This window comes from Belonocnema kinseyi, chromosome 9 (genome assembly GCF_010883055.1).
Source record: "Belonocnema kinseyi isolate 2016_QV_RU_SX_M_011 chromosome 9, B_treatae_v1, whole genome shotgun sequence".
Classification (NCBI taxonomy): Eukaryota; Metazoa; Arthropoda; class Insecta; order Hymenoptera; family Cynipidae; genus Belonocnema; species Belonocnema kinseyi.
The window spans coordinates 2,406,051-2,432,251 of NC_046665.1; the positions used below are offsets into that span (position 1 = coordinate 2,406,051).

General features: G+C 34.9%; 1 protein-coding gene across 1 annotated transcript in view; it reads left to right on the forward strand.

Annotated features, from left to right (window-relative positions):
* The window catches only part of LOC117179645 (DNA ligase 4), a gene marked incomplete at its 3' end in the record, with an annotated part of 228,259 nt that overhangs the window by 179,759 nt on the left and 22,299 nt on the right, over positions 1–26,201 (forward strand). Inside the window, exon 7 of the mRNA XM_033371650.1 lies at positions 9,108–9,362. Within this exon, the coding sequence (XP_033227541.1) occupies positions 9,108–9,362 (255 nt within the window). The remainder of the gene's footprint in view (positions 1–9,107; positions 9,363–26,201) is intronic.

Here is a 26,201-nt window from a genome sequence, read left to right on the forward strand (position 1 = left end):
AAAATAAGATAATCGAAGGCATAGATAAGGCAACATGGGAGGACCTTATAAAAAACAAAGATATAGAGGGCGCCTGGACAATGTTATGGGATATCATTGTTAGATGTACGATCGAAGTGTGTGGTACCGCAGTTGCAGGAAGAATGTCTGGTGATGCGTCGTGAAATGATGAGATTCAGGCTGCCCAAAAAGCAAAGAGAGAAGCGTACAGGAGAACTTTAACATCCCAGGTCCTAGCAATGAAGAAAGAAGTAGACGTAGAAATGATTATAGACATTAAAGCAGGGTACTCAAACGATTAGTTAATAAACGTAAAGATACAATTAGAGCAGAAGAAGAGGTGAAAATACAAAACGACTTTGAGGGAAGCAAGAAACTACTTTATAAAAAAATAAAAGGAAACAAAAGTACAGAATTTGTCAACATGAGAAATAGTAGGGGGAAATGGTATATGATACAGACGGAATACTAGAGGCTTTCAGAGACTATTTTAGGAGACAATTCGGAGATGAAGCTATAGGACACCACAACTGCGATGTTGAACACGATGCGATAGAAAACTCAATTGAGAAAGTCTGTGTCACTGAGGTTAGGGATATAATTAAGCACTTGAAAAATGGTAAGGCTACAGGTGTAGACGGTATTAACGTTGAAATGCTTAAACACGGTGGCGAGTACATACCACATAGACTGTGCGAATTGATAAATTTATGTTTCGAGATAGGAGACGTCCCAGACGATTGAAAAAAGCGTTTATCGTACCAATATACAAAAGAAAGGGAGATAAAAGCAACTGCAATAATCACAGAGGGATTAGCTTATTAAGTACCGAAAGTAAAATATACTCAATAATACTTATTCGTAGGGTAATGAAAATAACAGAAGCAAAAGTTTGGGAAGTTCAAAGTGGGTTTATGCCAGGAAGGTTATGTACGGATCAAATATTTAGCTTAAGGGCATGTGATGCTTACAGTTTCCCCGGCTTTTTTCCAGAAAAATGAAAATTTTTAAAAACTGAATTCGGAGATGCTATAAAATATCATAACGGACGACCCCAGACTCTTTTTTGGGGGATAATAACAAAAAAATTTATTGTTCTAAATAAAAATTTTATTCATATGCATTATTTTGAGGTTACCTCATTTTTCATCTCTGCCTTTACGATAATCTGGAAATTATATATGAAATAAACTTTTTTGATTGCCTACAAACAAGGTTAGATCCGGGAGATTAGTTACTATGTTTATTGGTAAGTCCAAAGTTTTCGTCCAAAAATATTGTGCAGTTTGGAAGTAACGCTCGGGTGAATTGTAACACACATAACCTCGAAATATACACGCACGTCGTTAGCAATATCAAAATTTTTTTGATAAAAAAACACAAGAATTGTGCGGGGACTTCCGTTAGCATGTTCGCTATCATTTCCCAGATTTTGAAGGCAAAATATTTCTCATCCTAGGAAAAAAGCCGGGGAAGCTAACCCTGAAAAAATCGATACTATTTCCTGAGCGCTATGCAAATTAATCACATTTTGCTAAATTAAAACTTTTTTGAATTAACCTACAAAAAAAGTGTGTGGGGATGTCTGTGAGCATGTTCGCTATCATTTCCCAAATTTTTAAAACAAAATATTTATTATTCTAGGAATAAAGCCCGGGGAACCTAAAACTGGTAAAATCGACAATTTTCTAAGTATCACATGCCCTTAAGGCAAGTAACAGAAAAAAGTTTGAGAGTAGGAAAAAAAGTTTTCTGTGCATTTGTTGACCTAGAAAAAGCTTTTGACAAGGTAGACAGACGTAGACTTTGAGAAGTCCTGAAAGAGTATGGAGTCAATGGATGGATCCTGCAAGGTATGAAAACAATATATACGGGTAGCAAAGCGAGTGTAAGGGTGAATGGGAAATTGAGTGACTCTTTCGATATTATTCAAGGAGTTAGACAGGGATTCTTTATGTCTTCATAGTTATTTATATTATTTATGGACAAGTGTTTAAGAATGGCGCTTTTCGATGAAGAGGGTGTGGATGTCGAAACTATAAGGGTACGTGGGTTAGCGTTCGCACATGATAAGGTTGTTATGGCAGAGTCAATCGAAGACTTACAAAGAATGTTAAATAAACTAGAGGCAAACATGAAGAGCATGGGCCTCAAAATTAACGAAAATAAAGCAAAAACTATGGTGTTCGAAGGAAAGAGTGAGAACATGCTATGCATTATTTTATTAAATGATTAGAGAATTTAACAAGTTGATAAGTTTGTATACCCTGGTAGCTTATTTACTAGGGACGGGAAGATAAATGAGGAATTAGATAGAAGCATAAACAAAGGTAAGAAGGTTATTGGTAGAGCAGGGCCCCTTATCAGAAGTAAAAATATATCAAATAAAGCTATAATGGCAATACATAATTCTATACTTGTACCGACTGTACTATGCGGTAGCGAGACATGGAATTATCAAGAAAAAGGTAAGAGTAAAATTAACGCAATTGACATGAGATTCATGCGCATAATATGCGGGAAAACTCGGATAGACAAAGTAAGTAACGAGATAATTCTAAAAGAATGTGGCGCAGAAGAGACGCTAGTAGACACTTGGGAAAGAAATTGGTTAAAATGATTCGGGCATCTTGAGAGAATGCCAAATGAACGACTAACGAAACAAGTGTATCAAGGTAAAGTAAATGGCAGCGTGCCCAGAGGTAGTCCGCGGAAAGAATGGTTAGAATGTGTGAATAAGACCCTAGTTAGAAGAGACATAAGAAGTCATAGAAACACGAGAGTCTGCATGAAAAAATGCATGGACATAAAAGAAGCTAGAGAAGTATGCCAGGACAAGAAAGTATGACGGCAAATAGTTAACAAAAAGATTGTCAGTACAGTGAATGATGCCTGAAACAAAAGACCTTGGTCACTAATGGACCCAAGTGGGGAACCTTACATAACGACTTCGTGAGGATCTTCACTTGGGGTGATTGCTAGAGAGATTGATCAGCAATCTGGCACGGAGCAGTGTTGCGGAACGAACGTGTTATTTACATAAATAACACGAGAATTCTGGATCAATCTGAAAATTTTCTATCCCTTCCCCACATTACTCCTTTCCCAACCGAGTGAGCCACGCCTACCCCGAGAGGGAAATGGCTTAATAGTGTAATAATAATAATAATAATAATAATAATAATAATAATAATAATAATATAATTAATTTATTCACTACATATATAATCGCACGCTTAATCGCTATGAAAAATCGGAACGGCTGCGGCGAGATTCGAACCTAACTTACATAAAGCACTAACCCATTCCCTAACAACTAAACCCCAAGGCTAATTTACATTATGGAATATTTGGCAAAAATCTCAGCAAAGCGGCGTCGCTTGATAACTCAGCGCAGTATGACAGATATCTAGGCCCTTTTTCACGAGTGATTTGTTGCTTCAGACATTTGGTTAATAGACAGGTTAAACATTTTATCACTTTTAATGATTTAATTGATTTGTTATAAAATACATTTTTTTAAGGAACTAATAATATTCTCGTATGAATAACATTATTTAGTTTAATATCTCGGTAACTCAGTATATTAAACTTGAGTATTTTAAGCCAGACAGACACTTCTATTTCTGTTTTCACGGCCCAAGTATAGACGATCATTTTGACTTAGAAAAAATTAATTTCTGGGTCCACGGGCCGGATAAATGCTGGATAGACCCGGACAGATGGTCAAGCTGGACTTTGCTAAAATACACGAATGGTCTCGTGTCCCTCATAGAATCCGTAGAGAACCGTTTACTTCTCTGATTGAAAATACTTATCCATATAGATCCTGGGTAAACCCGTATAGGTCGTATCTTGTTCATAGCAGATCCTATCAGGCATTTAACAGGGTAGCGTTGGGACCAAAAAATACATTTTCCGGATTTGATTCGTGATTGAATAAGGAAGGTTTCCCCTGTTAATTAAAAACCTATTGTTTCGCGATAAACATTGAATTCTCTGGAGCGCAAAGTTGAAAGGTGTTTTGTTTGCATCGCGCTTGACTCGTGCACTAACGACCTCACGCATCGTGCCTATGTGATACCTCGAAGTTCTATTACGTCTGACTCGGTTAATCACCACTCGATGTGCGCGATTAGATTGTTTTTCTTGTTAGTTTTTTCCGGCCTTTATCAATTTTTTTATTAGTCTTAAAAAAACATGAAAATAACACATAATCCGATTGTTATCCATTGCAATCGTCCATGTGCCAGCCGTAGACAGAACGTTATATTTATTCGTATTTCTTGAGCCTTCACACTGTTACAGGACTGTCAACTGTTTTGTACAAGGGCCCCTTTGCTACCTTTTCGTCTTACTTTCACTTTGATTTGCCATTTTGTACACCCATTTTTGCTCTTAAGGCTGATTTCTTCATTCCACGTCATATATGGTTAAAAACTTGCCCACTATATATTGGACTCGTCATTATGAATTTGTCATTTACGACTCAAAAAGAATCCTTACATTGAATTTCATAGATGCTGCCCAAAAAAATTATTATATTTTCAAATTTTCGGCTCTCACTGCGGGCCTTCATCGGGAAAAAATTCCTTCTCTATAATACAAAGGGTTTTTCTGTTTATATACAACCAATTAAAAACTGAATTATAATATCCAATTAGAAAATTTAAAAAAATTAAAAATTACAATTAATTGTCAAAAACTTTCGAACAAATTAATCTTTAATCATTTTAAACATGGTCAAAAACATACGAGTCATTTTTAAAATTTGTAACCTCTATAAGAGTGGCTTCAAAACAATCAAAAAATTACATTTCTTTATATTTAATTAAAACATGATATAAATGTACTAACAAATACTGTTTGCTTTTTTGAATTTGTTGTTTTCAACTTAAAATTCGTATTCTTCGATCAAAAAATGCTATTCTGCAATTTAAGAAATCCCTACTACTTATTTTCATGATAATATACCAGATCAGTAAAAAAAATCTACCAAAATCTACTATTTTATTAACATCTTCAAAAATTCTAGTCAATTTTGTTGTTGCTAATTATTAGTTTGTGGGTTTGTTTGTCACTCATCTGCCCTATTGGGGCTGTGTCAATTTACAGTGTTTAAATATGATGTCTGACAAAAATGTAATTTGTACGCATTTAAAGGCATTTAGATGTTCATTTTTTATAATGCCAGTCTATACGTTCCAATCAACTTTTTCTTACCGAGTACCCATCATAATTACACTGATGTATAAAGTTGTATGGCTGAAGTTATAACGTCATTTGAACACACGAGTGTATTCATATTCCATAAAATTGGATTTTACTTTGTTAGTTTTTTTTTAATTATCAGGAGTCTGAATATATTTATATGATATGATCACGTAAAAGGATATCATTGAAGTAGATTATATGATAATGAGAAAATTGTACCCTTTATTGCCCATAAATCTGAAAAAATTCCGTTTTTTCGAATACGCTTCTTGGCATTCGACAGTTTTCGTTCGGATAATTTTAAATCCGTAAAAAATTATGGCATTAAAATGGCTTTTTTTGTAATTCCATTGATTGAATGTCATTGAATATAGTTGAATGACCGTATCAGTTGAATGCCATGCAATGCCTTCGCTGATCGGAGAAAAATAATGGAAGCAATGCCGTTCAATGCTGTTGAATTACGAAACAAGTCGAATGCCATTTAATGCATTTTCCGGCCCAATATATCTAATATAATCAATGCATGTTTGGAAACGCAGCGTGAAATGACAGATTAATCTTAAAATACAGAGCGTTTCGGAGTTATAACTAATAATACTCTTATAAAAATGTTGAAGAAGAAACATTCATTAAAAGTTTCTTCTGGAGTGCAACGAAAATATGATTTTTATCTATTGTTAGTCATTTCTCTTAAGCTTTGACGCAAAAATCATAACATGTTTTGAAAAATCCAAAAACTTGAAAGAAATTCAAAAAAGAAAATGTTAGTCCTTTCTTTAAACTATTATCATAAATTTACAGATTTTAGGCATATTAAGATGAATTTGTTTAGTTATTAATAATTGGACGCAGTTTTAAAGAAATATTTTTAACAAATGTAAAACCTTAATGGATTTCTCAAAAACAAATTTTTTAATTGAATTTTTGAAAAAATTCGTCTTTGATTTTCTTTAAAAAAATTTAATACATAGATTACAGTCTCCTCCAGAAACCCTGGAAATGTAAAAATAGGATCTCAATTAGTTTTTGACCAATATTTAAGAACCTAGATTTTTTAATTTAGTTGGAAATATTGTGTTTGAAAAATACCGAAAGTTATTGAATTTTTCTTTGACACATATTTCTTAAAAACTGCGTCATATTGTAACTCCTCTAGAAAAATACATCTTAATAAAAATAAATTCCATAAAGTTATAAAAGTTATAAAAAAATGGACAAAAGTTTTGCTTTTTAAAATATCCCCTCAGTTTCTTAATTTTTCAATTATTATTTTAGGATTTTTGTGTCAACGGTTAAGAGAAATTACTAACAGTAGATCAAGTTGAAAAGAAAAATTACGCTTTTTGCAATATTTTGTTGTGTACTAGGTTATTTAGTTATTTAAAAATGGTTGCCCTTTAAATCCTTTAACATTAATTTTGTATGCACAGTTTCCAGTAATTTTCATGTGTAATTGTTATAATTGTAACGTAAATTGTAATTTAAGAAACGTATGCGCTACAAAAAAAAATATTTTTGTATTGTAAAATTAAAACCAAAGCTGTTTGAGTTTGCACTTTTGAATTGTGCTGGAAATCGCAGAAAAAAATAGGAACTGAATTTTTTAAATTTAGTTTAAAAACTTGTGTTTGAAAAATCCCAAAAGTTTTTAAATTTGTTAAAAAGGATACTTCTTTAAAACTGCTTCTGATTGTGAATAACTTCAAAAAATACATCGTAATAACATTCAAATCATTAAAGCTATGAACGTTAAACAAAATCAATAACTCCTGAGTTTTTGAATTTTTCAAAAATTATCTTGGGATTTCTACCAACGCTTAAAAGAAATTACCTAAAATAGATGAAATTCTTTAGATTCTTTGACATGAAATTGCTTAAAAGTGAATTTCGTGAAATAAAATGTAATGTTTTTGCAATATTTTGTTATTTATTTGAATAATTATGTATTATAAAAATTTAGCCCTGTAAATTCTTTAATTCTTAAAAATTAGTTTTTTGTCCAGTAAGATCGTGCCTCCTTTTCATTTCATCCATCTGCAGTCCATTCATTCTGTAATACCATTACCTTTCAACCTCCATTTTCCACCCTCTATACTGTTCTGCTTGTGCCTCCCAACATTTCTTTACCAGCTTATTTCCTCCCTTTTGCAGGGTTTCGTCTTATAATTTACATGCTCCACTTCCCGTTATAATCCTTAAACTCTATATTCCAGTTTATCTCCTAACAATATAATTAGGCATATTCCTTGCCAACCCTAGTTTCCACTTTACATACCTCTCCTGTCTCATATTTACATCCTCAATTTCCTTTCACACCCACGCCTCCACTCCATAAAATAAGGCACTCAAACCATTTTATTCTTTCCACGAAATCATCTGCGAACAACTTCTTTCTCAGCCCCCACACCTGCCTTATCAACACATTTGTCTTTCTCCTTCTCCCTTTCATTTGACCTTCCAATCCCTCATTTCCCCAAAGCAGGAAGCCCAGGTATATAAACTCTTCCCCCACCTCCACCGCCTTTCCCTTCCACTTTCCTCGCCTTCCTTGTCCCTTCCATATCCTTTCTTGAACACCATAACCGTGGACTTTTCCGCAATTAGCTTCGACCTATTTTAATCCAGGTATCTTCTCAATCTTTTCATAATCTCCTTTAAGACCTCCGCGCTCTTTGTTAGCAGCAATACTCACCTGAATATGTGAATGGCCGTATCCTAACCTCTCCTACCCTAACTCCTCCTACCATTCCGGCCGCTTTACCCACTTCTTGCTGCAAGACGTAAATAGTGTCGATAGTGCTCCGTTCCTCTCAAAAGCCCGCCTGCATTTCCGGCAATATTCTTTTTCCCTCAAAATAATTTTGCAGCCTATCCTCAAACAGCATCCCGCATACTTTGTACGCCGTATTCGTTAGCTCAATCCCTCTGTAACTTTCCTGTCCTTATCTGCTTCTCTATATTCTCGACTTTCAGCTCCTCTCAATCTATAACCCTCGTTTTTCTAATCCCCTCATCTCTCTTTCGTGAATCTGAGCGCTGAAATGGTTCTTATCCATTACTCACTCCTTATTTTCTTACTTATCCCCACTCTACCTTTGATAAGCCTATTTATTATCTTCCACACGTATGCTTCTGTCTTTACACTTCTAAATTCTTCTTCCATATCACACACCCTTTAACTTTATCTTTCAGATCCTCTCATATCTCTCCCAACGAATCACCTTCAAAGTTTACCTTTCCTAACTGCTCCTGATACTTCTCTATCGCCTCCCTCGTCCGGGCCACCTTGCCTCTTTCAGGATTTCAAGGAATTTCATCACACCTACGAAAAGTAAAGCACATGTGGTGGAGATTTATAGCACTTTCTGTCAAATTGAATAAGGCAATTAAATTTGAATATTGCGATCCATTACTCAAAGCAAACATTTTCGAAAAATTCCAAACAAAAAAAATCATAAAATATTGGTAAGAGGCATTTATGTGTATTTATTTCCGATAATATGATCTGCAACTATCAATGCAATTTCTACACTAATTGTGAATTTAATTTATAATTGCGGATTAAAATTTGGAATCAGGTGCATTAATTAACGCTAGATGATCATATGAAATATTTTTTAACGTTTGATAGTTATTTTTTAATTTATTTGTCAATAAACAACTTCAAATACCATTCCGAAGTTTTGTAAATAAGTTATCGCCTAATTTTGCAATTATGATCTACTTTACAAACTTATGCGCATGCGCGGGCGTCCATTTTGGTGCGCGAATTTTGAAAAACGCAAATTTAACTATTTAATATTTTTCAGGCAGTAACCGTATGTCTGGGATTATGTATGGAATTTGCTCAATGCAAAGAAAAGCAATAAAAAAATTTGTTTTTTGTATAGTACACGGACGGATTGACACAAGACTTGGACTTGGTAATCTTGGGAGCTAATTATGGCGACGGAAAATCGTCAGGAAAGTTGAAAAGCTTTCTGGTGGGAGTTGCAGATCAGCCGGTAAAAGGAGGCAAACTGGCTAAATTTCACTCAGTCGTATCCGTTAGTTCTGGATTGAATTATGAACAGCTAAATAAGTTGCAGAAATGTTTGATGCTTTATTGTCAATCAATATGTCCGAAAGGCGTAGTAGGACCTCAAGTAAGTTCCAGTTCTTCACTTATCTCTCTATATTATCAAAATAGTTTTAAAACAAAATCATAATAGTGAGATTAAAAATAATTGCCATCAGCTTCTTTCATTTGTCACTATTTAATTAAAGCATTCCAGTCATTGTCGAAAATGAAGAGTGCCGCATATACTGGAACCTCCTATTCTCGACAATCGTTTCAATCTTGCACTCGACGCCTGCCATAGTTTTTCTTGACTTAGAGAAACTCTTCGAGAAAGCTCTTAATGCATGATTAATGGCCTGAAAAGCATCCTTGTGTGTTGAGAAATGTTAATATACTTGCCGGGGAAATATAGAATGTGGTCGTTCTTGGGTTGCTCCGTACCCTCAGGGAACATGACAGGATATCTCAAATTCGCGTGGACCGGCTGTAATTTTCTAGAATTTTATCTGCTCCCAGTAAAATCCCGACCAACGAGTAGTTTTTTCATAACAAATGAAAGAGGCGGAGAAGCTTGAAGAATGGCCTGCATATGTTGTTTTTGTTGCTCATTATGATATGAAGAAATCATATGACCAAGATAACGGAACTCTGTCTGACCAAAGATACATTTTTTAACGAACATGTGAGTTTGTGAATTTCCAACCGTTCGAGAACTAAATTTAAATTTAAAAGATTTTCCTGCCAATTCTTCGAAGAAACAGTGATATCATCTGAATAGACAACACAAAACTTTTTGATGTAACCTCTAAGAACTGTTTGGCTCATCAAACATTGAAAGTGATAGGCGCGCTTTTCAGGCCGAAAGGTGTCACTTTAAATTTACCATGAGGTACGACGAAAGCGGTATATTTCTTTTAATTATGATGTAGTGGAACTTGCCAATACCCTGAGCGCAACTCCAGAGTGGAGAAAACACTAGCACTTCCTAGTTCCTTTATAGAATCCTGTATTCGGGGAAGTGGTGAGTTGCTTCCTCGGTGATGGAATTTAGCTTCCGGAAATCAATACAGAATCTAAACTTTCCGTCCTTTTCCTTGGAAAGCACGATTGGTGAGCTATATTGTGACTGACAAGGTTCAACAAGGTACTCTCGATTTCGAGTTCCGGAATATTTGTATGCTGGGTCCAGAGTACCGAGTTTGACAAATGAAATGTATATCTCTTGTCCTTTCCCGCATAGTCTCCCCCCGGAAGTGTTAATAAGGATCTTCTGGTTGTAGACCTAAGGTAATTCAAGAATTAAAGGTTCTCGAATTCCATTGCTAACCAGATACGGTAGAATAATCATATGCTTTCCAAAGCTGGCGCATATTGTTATCTTGCCTTGTGCCATCATGATTGATTCCGGAGAGGCCAAATCGACTTTTTGGATGTAAAAGTGAATTTTTTTGTTCTGATCTGCTGCCAGAACGTTCGGATGTAGAAAATAAGCTGTGGCTGCTGTATCCACTAATCCCAAAATATCGTTCCCAATGAAATCACTCCGAAGTTGAGGTAGTTGAAAATATTCCTGGGAAGTCTGGGATAAACAGGCTACTGAGAGCCGTTGGCGGTAGGATTTGGATCGACGCCCGCCTCCAGTTTTCCGAATTGGAACTATGTTTAGAATTCGGCTCAGCAAGTTATTCTTATAGTCGTCACAATTCTTATGAAGATGATGGTCAGGGCAGTGTCAACATTCAGAAACATTTATTGGTGGTTCTTCCTTCTAAATTAACTTACGATCTTCTTTTTGGGTACTGAATGGTTAATTTCCTTATCATCATGTTCTGTTTCAACGGCATGGGATAATAGAACATTAGAAGTTGTTGGCGATAAAGCCCTTATTGCTTTTTTGATCACTGGGCGAATTAATTCCTTGAAAACCATGACTAGGTAAAAGGCGATCCTCTATATTTGCCCGTACCATTGACACGCACTAGCTTTTAATGCTGTACCTGCAGTGCGAGTTTTCTGTACTTCCACAGTTTGCATGGTGATACAGTATAATTCTATACTTCGGAGGACAAACCGTTGCATCTTTATGATCTTTTTCCCAGAATTCTGGAATCAAATTTATTCAAGGAAATTTTTGAAGAAATTCATGAAATCCTTGCCAGGGTTGTGCTCCTTAAAAGGCCATTGGACCTGAAGCTAAATTTTACTGAGTATGAGTCACTGAATCAATTCCTGGAGAGACTCTTGGATATGTGTCTGGGAATACTCCTGTATAGGGCCCTGAATATGTACCTAGATAAGCACTGGGTAATGTCCCTGGGTAGGTACCAGAAAATGTCCCGGGGTAGGTACTAGGAAATGTCCCTGGGTGTGTACCAGAAAATTTCTCTGGGTGGGTACTAGGAAATGTCCCTCGGTAGGTACCGGGATATGCCCCTGGATAAATTCCCGATTGATCAGGCAACAGTACTTATGGAGCTTTTGTATGTTGTGCTCAGGAGATTGTAGCTGGATAGGCAAATGGTGATGCTTCTGGAGATAAACCTGGTTGTACAGTTGACTGCTCAGCTGGGAGGCCAGCTGGTTGACCACCTGGATATGTTCCTGGAAACATAGCTGACAGAGTCCCTGGAAATGTTCATGAAAATACACCTGGTTGCCTAGTTAACTGAGTACCTGGGAGTCTAACTGGTTGACCAGCTGGATATGTTCCTGCGAACATAGCTGATGGAGTCCCTGGAATTGATCCTGATGATACAATTGTTTCTACCGTTAACTAAGTACCTGGGAGGCTAGCTGGTTGGCCACATGGATATGTTCCTCAAGATACACGTGGTTGCACTGTTGCATGTGTACCGGGCAGTACGGCTGGAAGTTCCGCCAGTTGTTCTCTTAGTAATGGTCCTGGAACTGCACCTGAGATTCCGACTAGTTGAGCACCTGGAAATACCACTGATTGCACAGTTAACTATGCACCTGGGAGTGCAATTGAGATTTTAAGCTGTGAGCCACCTGGGACTCCAGCTGATTGGTCACTTGTGAGTACAGCTGAACTGACATCTAATTGATTCATGACAGATCCTGAGAATCTAGTGTTAAAACGGACGCCACCAGGTTTTGTCGATCACTCGGGACTGTTTTAGTTGGAGTTCGTGAAATCATTTGGGCTGCTAGCTAGTCTGTCGTGGTAATTCGTGATATTATCCAATATCAAACTTTGTTGCAAAGTGCCCCACGTTGGGCTCCAAAATTGTCAACTAATGTATATAAAATTAAATAAAAGTAGATTATAGTGAAATTATTTAGCATAACTCCGTTCCTACGGGAGGAGCGAGAAAAAATTGAGAGAAAGAGGAAGAAACCCCCTACAAGAGGAACGTGAGAGAGAATAGAGGAAAATAGTACAAACAGGAACACCAATCCTACAAGAGAAACGATAGAGTTCTCCTACTGGAGAAGCGAGAGCATGAAGAATGCAAATTAGTAGAGCAAGAGAGAGAGAGAGAGAGAGTAGAGTAAAAACAGTTTAGAAAGAAATCTTCATTCCTACGTAGAAGAATATGAGAATAAGGATCAGAAAAGAGTGAAATTTAAAAAAAATTTAATTTGCCAAAAAGAAGAGTCCTCGATAACTTACGACTTCCCTTGATAAAAATAAACCGGTAGTCAAGTCCTCGCTATATTCGCGATAGACACCGATTAATAATTAAATCAAAGTTAAAATAATTCAAGATGGTTTTTATTTGGAAAAAATCATTCTTAACCAAACAAAATATGTCACACAGAATGGTTATGATTCTGAAAAAAATTCCTTTAAGGCCATGTGATGAGTATAACAGCTGATTAAGTCAGCCCTAAGATCAATATTTTTTCACCCATATTGAAAAATAAAAGTTTAAATAACGCGGAATTTTTTTGTTGGGAAATGTTAATAAATATTAAAGGATCGTTTGTGGTCTTGCAAAGAGCCGGAGGAAGAAAAAAGTTTATTTATGCAAATAATGATTTTCGACGGATACACTTAGGTTTTACAGGAGAAGTTTGACTTTTAGCTTTCTCTGACGGTAATCGTGCAATCTGCTTTACCAACAGACCCCTAGAAGTTCGAAGTTATCTACTCGCTGCGCTAGTGCTGCTTTGACACAGCTGATACCAGACTGATACGTATGTCAGACCAAACATGTTTATTTGCATTTCAAATGCAAACATTAGTTTTTGAATTATTTGTGCATAATGTTCGTGAGCGATTTTTGTTGTTTTTCCCCCACTTTGGTCAATATAAACCTCATAACTAGCCCATTCGCAACATTGCAAATTGCTTGCAGGGTTTGACAACAGCACGGTCGGTATCTCTCCAAAATAGTTATAAAAAAAACTTTTTTTCACTATTCTAATTACTTAGGACCAGAGACAGATGCTTGCATGCCTTCTATTCATCGTGCCAAACTTTTAACGCGATATCTCATTCCGTGTGGACGTAAGTTGGGAAAGAAAACTTCCACTGGTATTTTCTTCAAAAAAAATTTTTTCTCAAAATTTCCACCGAAACAAAGCAGAGACATGGACTTTATTACCTCCTCTTTCATTTCCCAAACTTTCAAAGCGATACCTTATTTCGTTTAGACGTAAGTTGGGAAAGAAAAATTGAAGACCAGGTTTGGTCACGTAACCCTCTCGTCACATCGCCTTAAAGAATACCCGATCCTTCTACGTTATCGCGTTGACAATAACTGTCACAAACTAAACTTTCGTTTGCTTTTGCATTCCTTGTATAAGGACGTATTCAAACATTGAACTAACTTTCATTGGTCATAACCAAGAGCTTAGTTCACACACCCACAAATTCGAACTTATTTAAATTCAAAATTTACATCAATAATATTAGCTGGTTAACCTAGAATATTATGAACTTAAAACTACAAAATAATCTAGAACTTTTGTAATAATGAATATGATAGTATTTGTTGCTTTTGAAGGAATAACAGAAACTTTAAAGTGATAACTTCTTATATAACAAGCCCCTAAAATTAATTCGAAGTCACTTTCATGGGATAGGTATATCAAAAAGATATCTCGAGGCAACATAACTTGCCAGAACTTTAATTAATAAAGTTAAATTATTACAGTAACCATGATACATAAGAGTTGTACTTTATTTTGCAATATTTAATAACTAGTCCCGGGCTGAGGTACAGAAATTAATATAATATGCATTTGATATAATAGAGTTCAACATAGTATCGAAAAGTCCGTGTTTTTGACAAAGTGTAATCAAGTGCGAAGCACGAGATATATCATTCAAATGTGTTCATTAAAGCCTGTTTAAGGCATGAAATTTATCACACTCAACCAAACGTTTAGATGGTTAAATTAATTTTAGGATCAGGAGGCTCTAGTAGTCGTGAAGATTCTTGATACAATGAAACACTGTACGTTTATAATATAAGTAGATTTACTATAAATCAGTATATAAATTATTTTACAATAATCTCGGATGATTTTTCGATCAATTTGAAACGACCAATCGGGAATATATTAGTGCGTAGGATACTATTGCGTACGAGTTCAATTGGTATGATGCTAAATGTCGCCATTTTTCAATCAACTGGTGTGTCGCTGACGAAACGAGAAGTGACGTCAATTCTCATACAGATACTTACGTTATACGCGTAAACATCCTCAAAATTTAAAACAAAATTTAAACCGCATCGTAAAAATGAAATGATAAACACATCAACTTGAAAGCAGTAGGTAATCACTTGTATGGTAAGCCACGAGTAGTAAGCTACGATCGATGATAAATATGCAACGGTCGATAAAGTAGTAAGCGCGAGCTAATTACCCGTGCATTACCATAAGTATACTAATTAATTCAAAGAATCGGTAATTTAGAAATATGTTAGTTATTCTATTAAAAATGTTATTTTACACTCAGATAATGAAAGGTAATCAAGTTGCATACCATCTAAGACTACAAAAGATCACAATTAAAACTGAAAAGTAGTAATATAACTATATCGATAAAATAAGTAATTGGTGTATCGGCCTATAGAAATTAGAATTAAGATATTGTCTAGAAAAGAGGAAGAGAAGAGTAATGAAATTACAAACGAATAATAAGCAAATCAATATAGCTAAAAAAAGGAGACAATAAAAATAAAAATTATAGAAGATGTTGGAAATATAGACAAAGAGAGCAAAAATAGATACGAGACTTTGTCAGTACTTGTATCGTCGAGTTTCCTCAATCGTACGAGCCTCGTCGAGTTTTCTCATTCGTACGTGCCTCGTAAAGTCGTGTACTTGTTATTTTCCATTGTGAAATAGTGCGAATTGTTAAAAGTAAATTAAGTCCCTTCGGCTTCCGGTCGTTGTATACGCTGATTTCCGAATATATCGCGTGCATCAACTAAAACCATCCGGTAGAATTTCGTCGCTATTCTACAAATCATCGGGGATATTATCGACACTACAAATCTTCTCTTGCTCTTTCAAGACTGAAAGGTAACGTAAGTGTTATATTTATTTCACTATAAACTAATTTTATGTGCTTATATTTTAACAAATATACTTGTGATTTGTGAAAATTGTCGTATTTTTGAGTTTCAAATAACACGCAATCCCAGTAGGATTGAGAAGTGACAGATATCCCACATTAAATAATGGTCAGGCCTTACCACCCTGACTTAATTAGCCCTTTAACCTCCCTTACCCATCCCATTAATAAACTACCCTTACCTTTTTGCTTGGGACGAAACAGCTGATTTGATGGCAGCGGTGGGATTGTCACTTTTTCGTTTAAATTCACTCTTTCCGTCTACATATTTTTGATAAAATCTTACATCTAGATATTTATTTCTATTTCCTGCGATAATGCAATTCAGGACGTATTAGAAAACGAGTGAGCAAGCGATCCAAAGCAAATTTGCAAGCGAGAAAAAGAGAGAGCGAGAACACAACAGAATCTTGGTCTACTTATTCTATTACATAACCATTACTCACAAATCTTTACGCTTCAAATCTAAGCTATTTGTGTTTCCTTTTTTTCACTTCTCTTGTATCCCTAATCCATTTCTCCCCTAAAATCTTTACCACATTGTCTTGCCAGCTTCCTTTATCTTCCATTCCTCTCCTACATCTTTCCCACACATTTCCTCATGTTTTCTCCTTCCATTCACATATCCTGCACTTTCTCTTCTCTTTCGTTTTCTAATATATCCCCTCCCTTACCTCGTTTCCGAATCTAAATCTTGCTATTCCAGTCCACGTTCTCTCTCCCCATCTCTTTTCTAAATACTTTGTTACTTCTTCCTTTTTCTCATCTTATGCCATTTATATTTTTATTTCCTAATCATCCCCCATCTTTCTATTAATGATCTTTCCGTCGCTTTTTTCACAATTCTTCATAGTTTACTTTAGTTCCATCTTCTATATCTCTAGCATTGAAGAATTCCTAGTGTCCACCTTATATACCTTTCTTGTAAACTATCAATATTTTTCCTTTCATTCCATCCCCATATCTATGCTCCATAACCTAATACCGGATATACAAGCGTATCAAATAACCACATTCTCCTTCTCCATTTTTTTATCCATCTATTTCCTATCCACCATATCTGCTTCATTTCCCCTGTTACTTTTTTAACCTTTCTCTTACATGAGCTTTATGATCTCTATTCTTTTGCAAGATATGTCCCAAATATGTAAACTCTTTTACTCCCTCTAACTTTATTCCTTTCGATATACCCGACCATTCTTGTAAGTATTTCTCTAATCCCCTAACTGAAAATGGACAGATTATAGTGTCTCCATGTTCAAGCTTGGTTTTTTCTGTTTTTACAGTAACTATGCAAAACTTAAAAACTTTACTCGGATGACATTTTTCAATCAATCCTAAGTTCCATTTGTTACGTTGTTGCAAACTGTTAAGATAGTCGCTGCGCCACAAACGCCAAAATTGCTTAAGCCTCTGCTAAATTAAGTATTAACGTTTGAGGTGTAATTTCTTAAGTTTCAAAATGGATGCATTGATTTATTGAAAATCGTGCATTTACCATCCAAAGTGTTTGATATAATACACGCGCAGTCAAATGTACGACATCCTGAAGTCTGCGGAAATGAGTTTGTGGTACAATTAGCGCACTAAGCGTATGATTGATCAAAATGATAGGATGTTTTTAAGCATACGATAGGGGAGACTGCTCAAAAAGGACTTCTACTCAAATTAAACCACAAGCATCTACGAATGGATTTAGTTGCTTGATAAGGCTTGATTCTGAACAGAATCCGTCCTTTCTCAACATACTTAACTCTTTGGCTAATACGTCATACTGAATTACTGTATGCCACAAAATACGGGATTCATAAATGAAATCCGAATCATGAACAAGAATCTTTTGTAGTTCCTCTCGTAACGTCGGAGATAATTTAGGACTAGATTTATCAAGGGATCGCCTAATTTGATACTTTATAAACTTTAAACAGAAAGCTGTTACCCTCAATAATTTTGGCCAACTGTAAAACTTTACAGATAATGTCAGTTTTATATCAGGAGGACTTTAGCGTGACCGTGTGAGCAAGCTTCATCTCATGTCATTATGGATCAGCCTTGTCTTTTCCAGAAAATTTGAAGTCGCCAGGCTAATTTTTAGGATATTAGACCAACCAGTTTGGATCATTCCACCAAAGTGTATATTACGTTATTTTTGTCAAAGAAAACCCACGAGATGCGCGATCCGCAGGATTGTCAGCCGTAGGAACCGGATGCTATGAAGCTTTTGGAAGGTGAGTGAATATATCAGATAATCGATTAGTGACAAAAGTTGGCCATTTTACCTCTGGTGTTTCAAGCCAAGCAAGAACAATTGTTGAGTCTGACCAAAGATGTGTAGAAGCAGACTCTAAATGCAATGCAGTTTGAACATGTGGCAAGGCTTGTGTAAGAAACAATGATGCACATAATCCCAAGTAGGGATAGGTGAGTTATTTTAGAGAAGCAATTCGAGATTTTGCATATGTGAGTGACGTCATAAAACATTTGTTTGATGAAATGCACAAGTATACAGATGCAGCATATGCTTAAGTGGATGATACCAAATGATGTTACAATTATTTTATACTGAAGCAATTTACGTTTTATTCATATAGAACTTTTCTAATGTTGTTATAACCATTGTAATTATGGCCAATTTTATTACAAATTTAGCATTTAGACGAGAACATGGAGACTACTGATCTTAAGGACGAGGAAATATGTAAGCATACCTCATTTAAGACTTGACTTTAATAAGGCTCAAAAAGCGCGAATATTGAGGCCATGCGACCGTAACCTACAACAATTTCTTTTACATTTGTTTGAAACACAAATTACGTTCAGACGGAACGCGAAATCGAATTCACAATTCTTGAAATTACATATAAAGCAAGTTAAACCGTTTGTCTGGTCCTAAATGTGTGCAATTTAAAGAAAAAAACTGCCCTCTTCGCTGGCTCATTCTCATCGCGCGGGGCTCGCTACGCTCGCAAATTTGAGCGCACCTAGGGCGCGCAACTGTTGGTTCTCGCGCTTTGCGCTCGATAATGTATTTACCTACCACTACGCGCTCGATCTTTCTGTATAGACTCTTTAAATCTAAAGGTGTAAATATCGACAACAATAATTTGGTGATTGTGAATTCTCTTTTGTTAAAGCTCCTTCGGATTTAACGAACCCATTCTCATCACGTCTCTCGTGCTTCGCACTCGAATTTATCCGTGAAATTTTAAATCATTCCCATAAATGTGTAGTATTATAATTCGTAACGGGCATTGATATTAAAACAGATAAAGTTTCATTGCGAAAATTTAGGATATCTAAATAGAAAAAACAATCCAATGTAAAATCCTTCTTTAACGTCCAATAATTAAATTGATGAAAACACTTCCTGAGAATAAAATGAAGAATCTAACGACCAAATTGGGACAACCACCACAAAACGTTTCCATTGGAATCTGAAAAAAGGAAACACTTCTCTCCCCTGTTTTTCCCCCCCCAAAAAAAAGAAAATTATTCATCTTTACTTTAAACGAAAATAAAAAGGAGGAAATAAAATGAGAAGGCAACCAACCAAATCCCCTTCCTTTTCTTTTTTAATTATTTCGTCCTCTTTATTCCCACCATCATCAAATCCCAATAAAAAACATTTTAAAATTATATATAATAATCATGAACATTTCGGCACTCATACAGCACCCTTATCGAGGCAAAAAAATATATAATATAAAATAAAAAGACATTCTCACGGAAAGAGATAGGTCGTGGACGCGGCTGACGGACGGGGTATAGATGAGATGCATAGATGGGGTTGTGAGTGGTCGGAAGTGTTTCACAGAATCTCGAGCTGTCGATGATATCCCAATTTCTCGTGTAGGCAACAACTAAATGATCAGCAATAATAACGCTCGGATTTTTTCCCGATGGTTTAATTGCAAAGAGCAGCTTAAAAACGACCGAAATGTGTAAAACCTTGATTTCGATTTTTTAAAGTAAGCCCCCTTTCTTCGGTGTACGTCACACACACACACACGCGCGCGCGCGCGCGCTCTTTAATACATTATTATATTTGAGAATATTTGAAATACTGTAAATATGTTGCATGAAAAATGTAACTTTTGGATTTTCCATTATTTTTCATGCTGTGAAAATTTAATTTTTGATTTTTCAAGAAAATTGAAAAAGTTGCATTGATAATCTTCTAGGGCATTTAGGAATCAAACTTTTTCTTTTTTTGCATTTATATTGTTGAGTATCAAAAACTTGGATTACATCATGTTCATTAATTATTAACAGATCATGAACTTCATAATATTATTACGAAAAACATGATTCACGGTCCCTGCGGAGATTGGTGTAAAGATGATAAGGTTAAATATAGTAAGCATTTTCCAAAAAAGTTTTAAGAGAAGACAAGAATGGATGAAAACGTATATCCAACTTATCGTAGAACAGATACCGGTACTTACATATAATCGCCAAAATGGAGGCTCGACTGACAATCAATTTGTAGTACTTTACAATGTTAAATTATTAAATTTCTTTAATACAAATATATCTACAAGGACATGATGCTGCTTCCCTCGTAATTACTGATGCTAATAACAGCGAAACTGTTATACATCATGGTGAAATAAAAAATTTCATAGATACTCGATACGTGAGTCCTGTTGAAGCATCTGATCGCATATACGGTGGATCGTTGCAAAATAAAAGTCATGCTGTTATTAGGTCGTCAGTACATTTGCCTACTCTGTAAAGTGTTACTATTAACGATGCTAAAAGTAAAGATGCTATACGAAATGCATTGGAAAAATAAACTATGCTAATAAATTATTTTGATTTAAATTTACGTGATACTGATGCCAAACGATATACGTATTCTGAAATTTCATCTCACTACGTATTTAAAAAACATAGTGGATCAAAATTATCAATTTGGCAAAAACGAAAAACAAAATTTAACGTTATCTAACAATAGAAGTATTCTATCTAAGACTATTACTAATAACAATCAAAGGGGCTATAAGTTTCCAAGATCTCAGAACTGTCAATAAACAAACTTATGATACTTTTAAAAGAACATGCTTAGCATTAGGTCTCATCGAAGATGATGGCGAGTGGAATCGTGCTATAGCAGAAGGAGAAGTTTGGATGATGCCCAAACAATTAAGGCGTTTATTTCTTTGTATTTTAATATACTGTTAACCTATCAATCCTAAGGAACTATGGGATAAATTTTAAAATGCTATGTCACAAGATTTTTAGAGAAACTATAATATACAAGAAAGATACATCATGTTTTTATATTTATGGACCTGGTGGCTCAGGAAAGACATGCATTTATAGAACTACACATCATTTGTTAAAAAGCAAGGGAAAAAATATATGTACGATAAAATTTACAGGTATTGCAGCCATATTACTTCCACAAGGAAGGACTGTACATAAAACTTTCGGTATGCTAGTTCCTTTATTTTCTGATTCTGTCTCCCATATAAAAACTCAATCTAAAGATGTTCAATACTTACAAAAAGTAGATATTTTTATTTGGGACGGAGCTCCAATGACGCCAAAGTATGCTTTGGAATTAGTAGATCGAACATTACGTGAAAACTCAAGCAACTTGTAAGGAACTAGTAAATTTATCCATTAAATTCAGTTCACTTTGAAAAAATGTCTCTGTATTTTCACTAATAGAAAACATAAGTACTTTACCACAAGAAGGAAAATTCGAAAATTATTTATTATCTGTGGAGATTGTACTTTAAATGACAATGAGAATTACGTTATAGTCCGAGAAAAATTTGTAGTTATTAGAACAGATGATAAAGTATAGACGAAGTTTAGTAAACTTATTAGCGATTGAAGATTTGGAGATCTAGCAAAGACAGCTATATTATCAGCACGAAATGTTAATGATGAAGAAATAAATTACTGAGTCGTGGAGCTATTGGACAAAAACCACAGAACGAATTTATACAGGTGTAGATAGTGTTGAATATTGTGATAATGGAGATATAAATGATGCAATACTCCCAGAATACTTAAACACATTGAATCCACAGACCCTTCCACCTCATGAATTACGATTAAGAAACAATTGTATTGTTATGCTAATTCGTAATATTTCTATTAACGAAGGTCTATGTAATGGTACACGTTTGAAAATAATCGAACTTGCAAATAATCTTCTACGATGTCGCATTTTAACAGGTGATAAGGCAGGGAGCATTGTTTTATACATCGTATTACATTGTATTGTGAAGGACAAACTTTCGATACTATCGGGTTAAATCTTCGTAAAGATTTATTTAATCATGGACAATTGTATTGTGGAATTTTCGCGAGTTCGAACTTGGAATTCACTAAAATTTTCCTAGGAGAGCAGCGGCAAAAAAGTATTATGAATAATTATGTGTATACAGAAATATTCAAATAATTTGTATTTTTAAATAATTAAAAATAACATTTAAAACAAATTAAGTTTCATTATAAATTGGATATTGCAAAATCAACAAAAACAAATTCATATATTCTTGGACAAAAATATAGAATAAACTTAAACTAAGTACATCTGATAGTAAAGAAGTACATAAAATATGATAAAATATAATACTGCCAATTTAACTATGATTAATTTTGAGCAAATGTTTTAGAATTCTTGAATCCCTGTAAGAACGGGTTAAAAAAGAATGACAGAGATACTCTATAACAGAACTCTCATTGGTATAATCATGAAAGGCCAGGGATGATTTAGAACGTTACAAGCACATGCCTCGGTTTTGCTTATGAATGATTTTATTTTTGGAATAGGTAAATCCCCAATTTTGAATAGTGATCCAGTCCTTCTTAAAGCATCAGTTTTACTTAAATCCTATCGTATCGTTCCGAGTCAATTTGGCGAACAAAGTTCTGGGAAGGATCGTGGATTTCGGCGAACCCGCCGGCTTGACGCAAAGCGTGAGATACGAATGATACTTTTCTCTGAATTATCATAATGTTTTAATTCCTTTTCATTGTTAGATTGGTCAGTACATAATGAGAAAATATTACTTGATCACTTAGCTAACTGAAAGCTACGTGAGCCCAAATAGCGATTGGTTAATCTTTGAAGTTTAAGCAAACTCAAGCTTATCTGCTTATCTAGTGGCTGCAGTTGCTTATTTTACAGTTAATAATCAGAACGACTGCTGCGAAATATCGGGATTATCGCAGTGGATAATCCTTTTATAATCACCATCACGTCGATCTATCTAAATTTGACAATACATCTTAGATATTTCAATGCATATTACGACTTCATACAAGCGCTATCGCATTATAATACTAGGAAGATCCAATTGTAACTTCGGCCCGACAAACAGGTGAGAATTTAAACTCGTGCCGTTAGTTGTCAAATTTGAGGCGTTGAAGACTATGCGCAAGCGCCTTTTCAGCATAGTGATCAGCATAGTGATCACCTGACGTGACGCGTTCAATATGACCTATTAATTTATGCTTGATATTAAACAACTGTTTCCGCGCGATCGGAAACGACATTCCAATGTCAATTGGAGGACCCAATTTAAACGGTAAAAGAACGATGTACCGATCTGTGTTATCACGAGAGTGAGTTTTAGAAAATTGTTTTTTAAGTATTTTTTTATCTTTCGTAAGATAATTCACTTTTGGAATTTCCTCCACTTCCCGAAATTTATGAAGGAAGGAAGAAGTTTGATTGATTTGACAGCATTGATAAAAGGTAACATTCACTAAAATATTGGCAGAGGTACCCTCTAATGCTCCTAAAATAATCCAGCCGAAAATTGTGACCTAAGCAATTGGAGTGCCTATGATAAACAAATGTGTCCAGCGTCATTTTAGTATTTCGATTGATTTAGGATTTTATATTGAGTGTTACAAATGATGTAGCAGTAGTCAAATGCATTTCAGCTAAACCTTCACAGTCGTATAAATACAACGTCGTGGTAATCTTAATTTTTGGATCATGAAATCCGTAATAAATGATTGATCAGAACAAGGATCAATCATTGCTCTTACAATTTTAGAGCGTCCGCTTGGATCTTTTAATGATCAGTATTAAGAATGGCAAAACGACGACGTCATCTTTCTCTATAAGAAAGATGAGATATGTTTTTTTCCTCGAATATTTTCAGACTCTAAGTTTAAATTATCACTAATATTATTGATATAATGATTAGCGTTACAGTGTAATAATAAGTGATGCGATTTATTACGTATATTGTATCGATTTTTACTCAAATATTTATAGGGCCTATGGTCAGATCAAGTACAATTGAAACATAAATTTTTTAAAAATATTTTATAATGCTTATCTACGGTTTTAGTTTGAAATTATGGACACTTTGCAACTACGGGTTGAGATTTACATGAAACATATATATTAGTTAAATTATCTGCGCTTAATTCAATTGTCAGATTAGCATTTGATTTTTCAGTAGTCGTGTGATGCGGTTTTATATTTTTATTTTGACGCTAGATGCTATTGCCCTACTTCTGAAGACGTGCACTTTCTAAAACGTGAATCCATTTTTTTTTAAAAAGCTTCGAATTCGCTAAGTTCTGGATACAGGTTACTATTACGTTAATGATATCGATTTACAATTACGAACATATTAGGAATGGAAAAATTCTGCGTTAAACGAATTAATTATTTATTTCAATACATCGGGTATTGACCTTTCAACGCAGTATTTTCATCTACTCGTGAAAGACACTTACAGGCGGCTCGAAAAAACAAACGAGCAATAGATTTACAAGTGATAAAGTAGTCTTTTCGCACTCGTCGTTTTTGGCATGAGGCATTTTCCGTCCAATTAAGAGAACATCACAATGTAAATAATGTGATGAGTCAGGCGATGCCCCATAGAAGGCAGTAGAAGCAATTCCTCTTGCGTCCCTTCCGTCCCAGACACAGCTTTCTGCAAACCCTAAAAGATTCCAATCGTGAGTCTCTAAAATGCAATCAGAATTTCTTTTTAAGTAATGTTTTGATTTCTTTTCGAAATACTGTAAAAAAAAATGACAGAGGCTATCATACTGGGTTGTCAACGATAAAATTGCTCGCCATGCAGGCATGTAAATGATCCAAAAAATTATTTCTGGCAGTTTATTCAATTTCAAAATCCTTACTCCACATTATTCCCCACCAAAATTTACCTGTGGTGAATGGAATAGAATTTTTTTAGATTAAAAGCTGCCTTACGTAAATGAAATTTTACTTTAGATAAATGAAAATATTGTCTAATTATAAACTAAATCTTTCAACTAGATATTTATTTTTAAATCGTTTTTAATATTTTTTTCTTTTGTACCTTAATAAGAAGGCAAGTAACTCCCTAGCAAAAAAAGACTTAGGATGGTAGAAATATTTTGCTGTGGCCCTAAAGAAATTAATATGTTATTATTTTATTAATATTAAATTAAAAATTAAAAAAAAATTATGTCTGCTGTTATTTAATGTGTAAATATTTTAAGGACTCTAGTATTAAAACTACTTTTCTTGTTATATGAAAAGTGCGGTTTTCGGTTTTAAAACGAAATCAATACCGTTGCATACCCTGCATCATGAATATGAATGGAGATAATATAGACGACTTTCATCGGGGACCTGAATACAAGTGCAGCCATGAATTCCATTCTAAAGTGTATGACTCTGCAACAGAGTACATACCACGAACCATAATTCGATTGAACAAACCCATGGCAGAACCGGGTTTTATCAATTCGTGTTAATTGAAATAAAAGGTTTCGCACGAGAAAGCTTTCGCGATAAACGGTTTAATAAAATAAGCGAATTATTTGCACATCTAAGAAAACATTTTGCAACTTCAAAAAATACCAGTGGGATTCTTAGGCAGTTGTCAATTTGAGAATGAAGCAAACGGAATTAGTTTGCAACTTTCATTAGTACTCTAATGGAAAAACTAGAGAGGCTTTTTAATATAAAATAGCTGACCACTTCAGGCTATTGTCCGAAAATTAATGGATCGCTTGAAGGGAGACATATTTTGCTAGCAGGCTAAATAAAGCATTATGCTAACGACTATGACGACCGGAACCGATTGTTCCCATTCGCCATGATAATTATAATCATATTCAAGGTTTTCTAAGTGAGATCTTCAGAATATCAACGAAGCTGTCAAACATGCACGTCACACAGTGATATTTGCAAGACTTGCTCATTCTTGAAAGAAATTATTCTATGTTTTAAGTTCACGTAAATGCTCCGTGAATGTCACTGCTTCGAATTCTTGTTTTTACATACGATACATAAATACGAGGGTGGATTGATAAGTTTCCGGCCTGACCAAGAGATGGCGCCACTAGGCCTACCTTGAGGTGGCGTTCTATAGTACCATCCTTAGATAG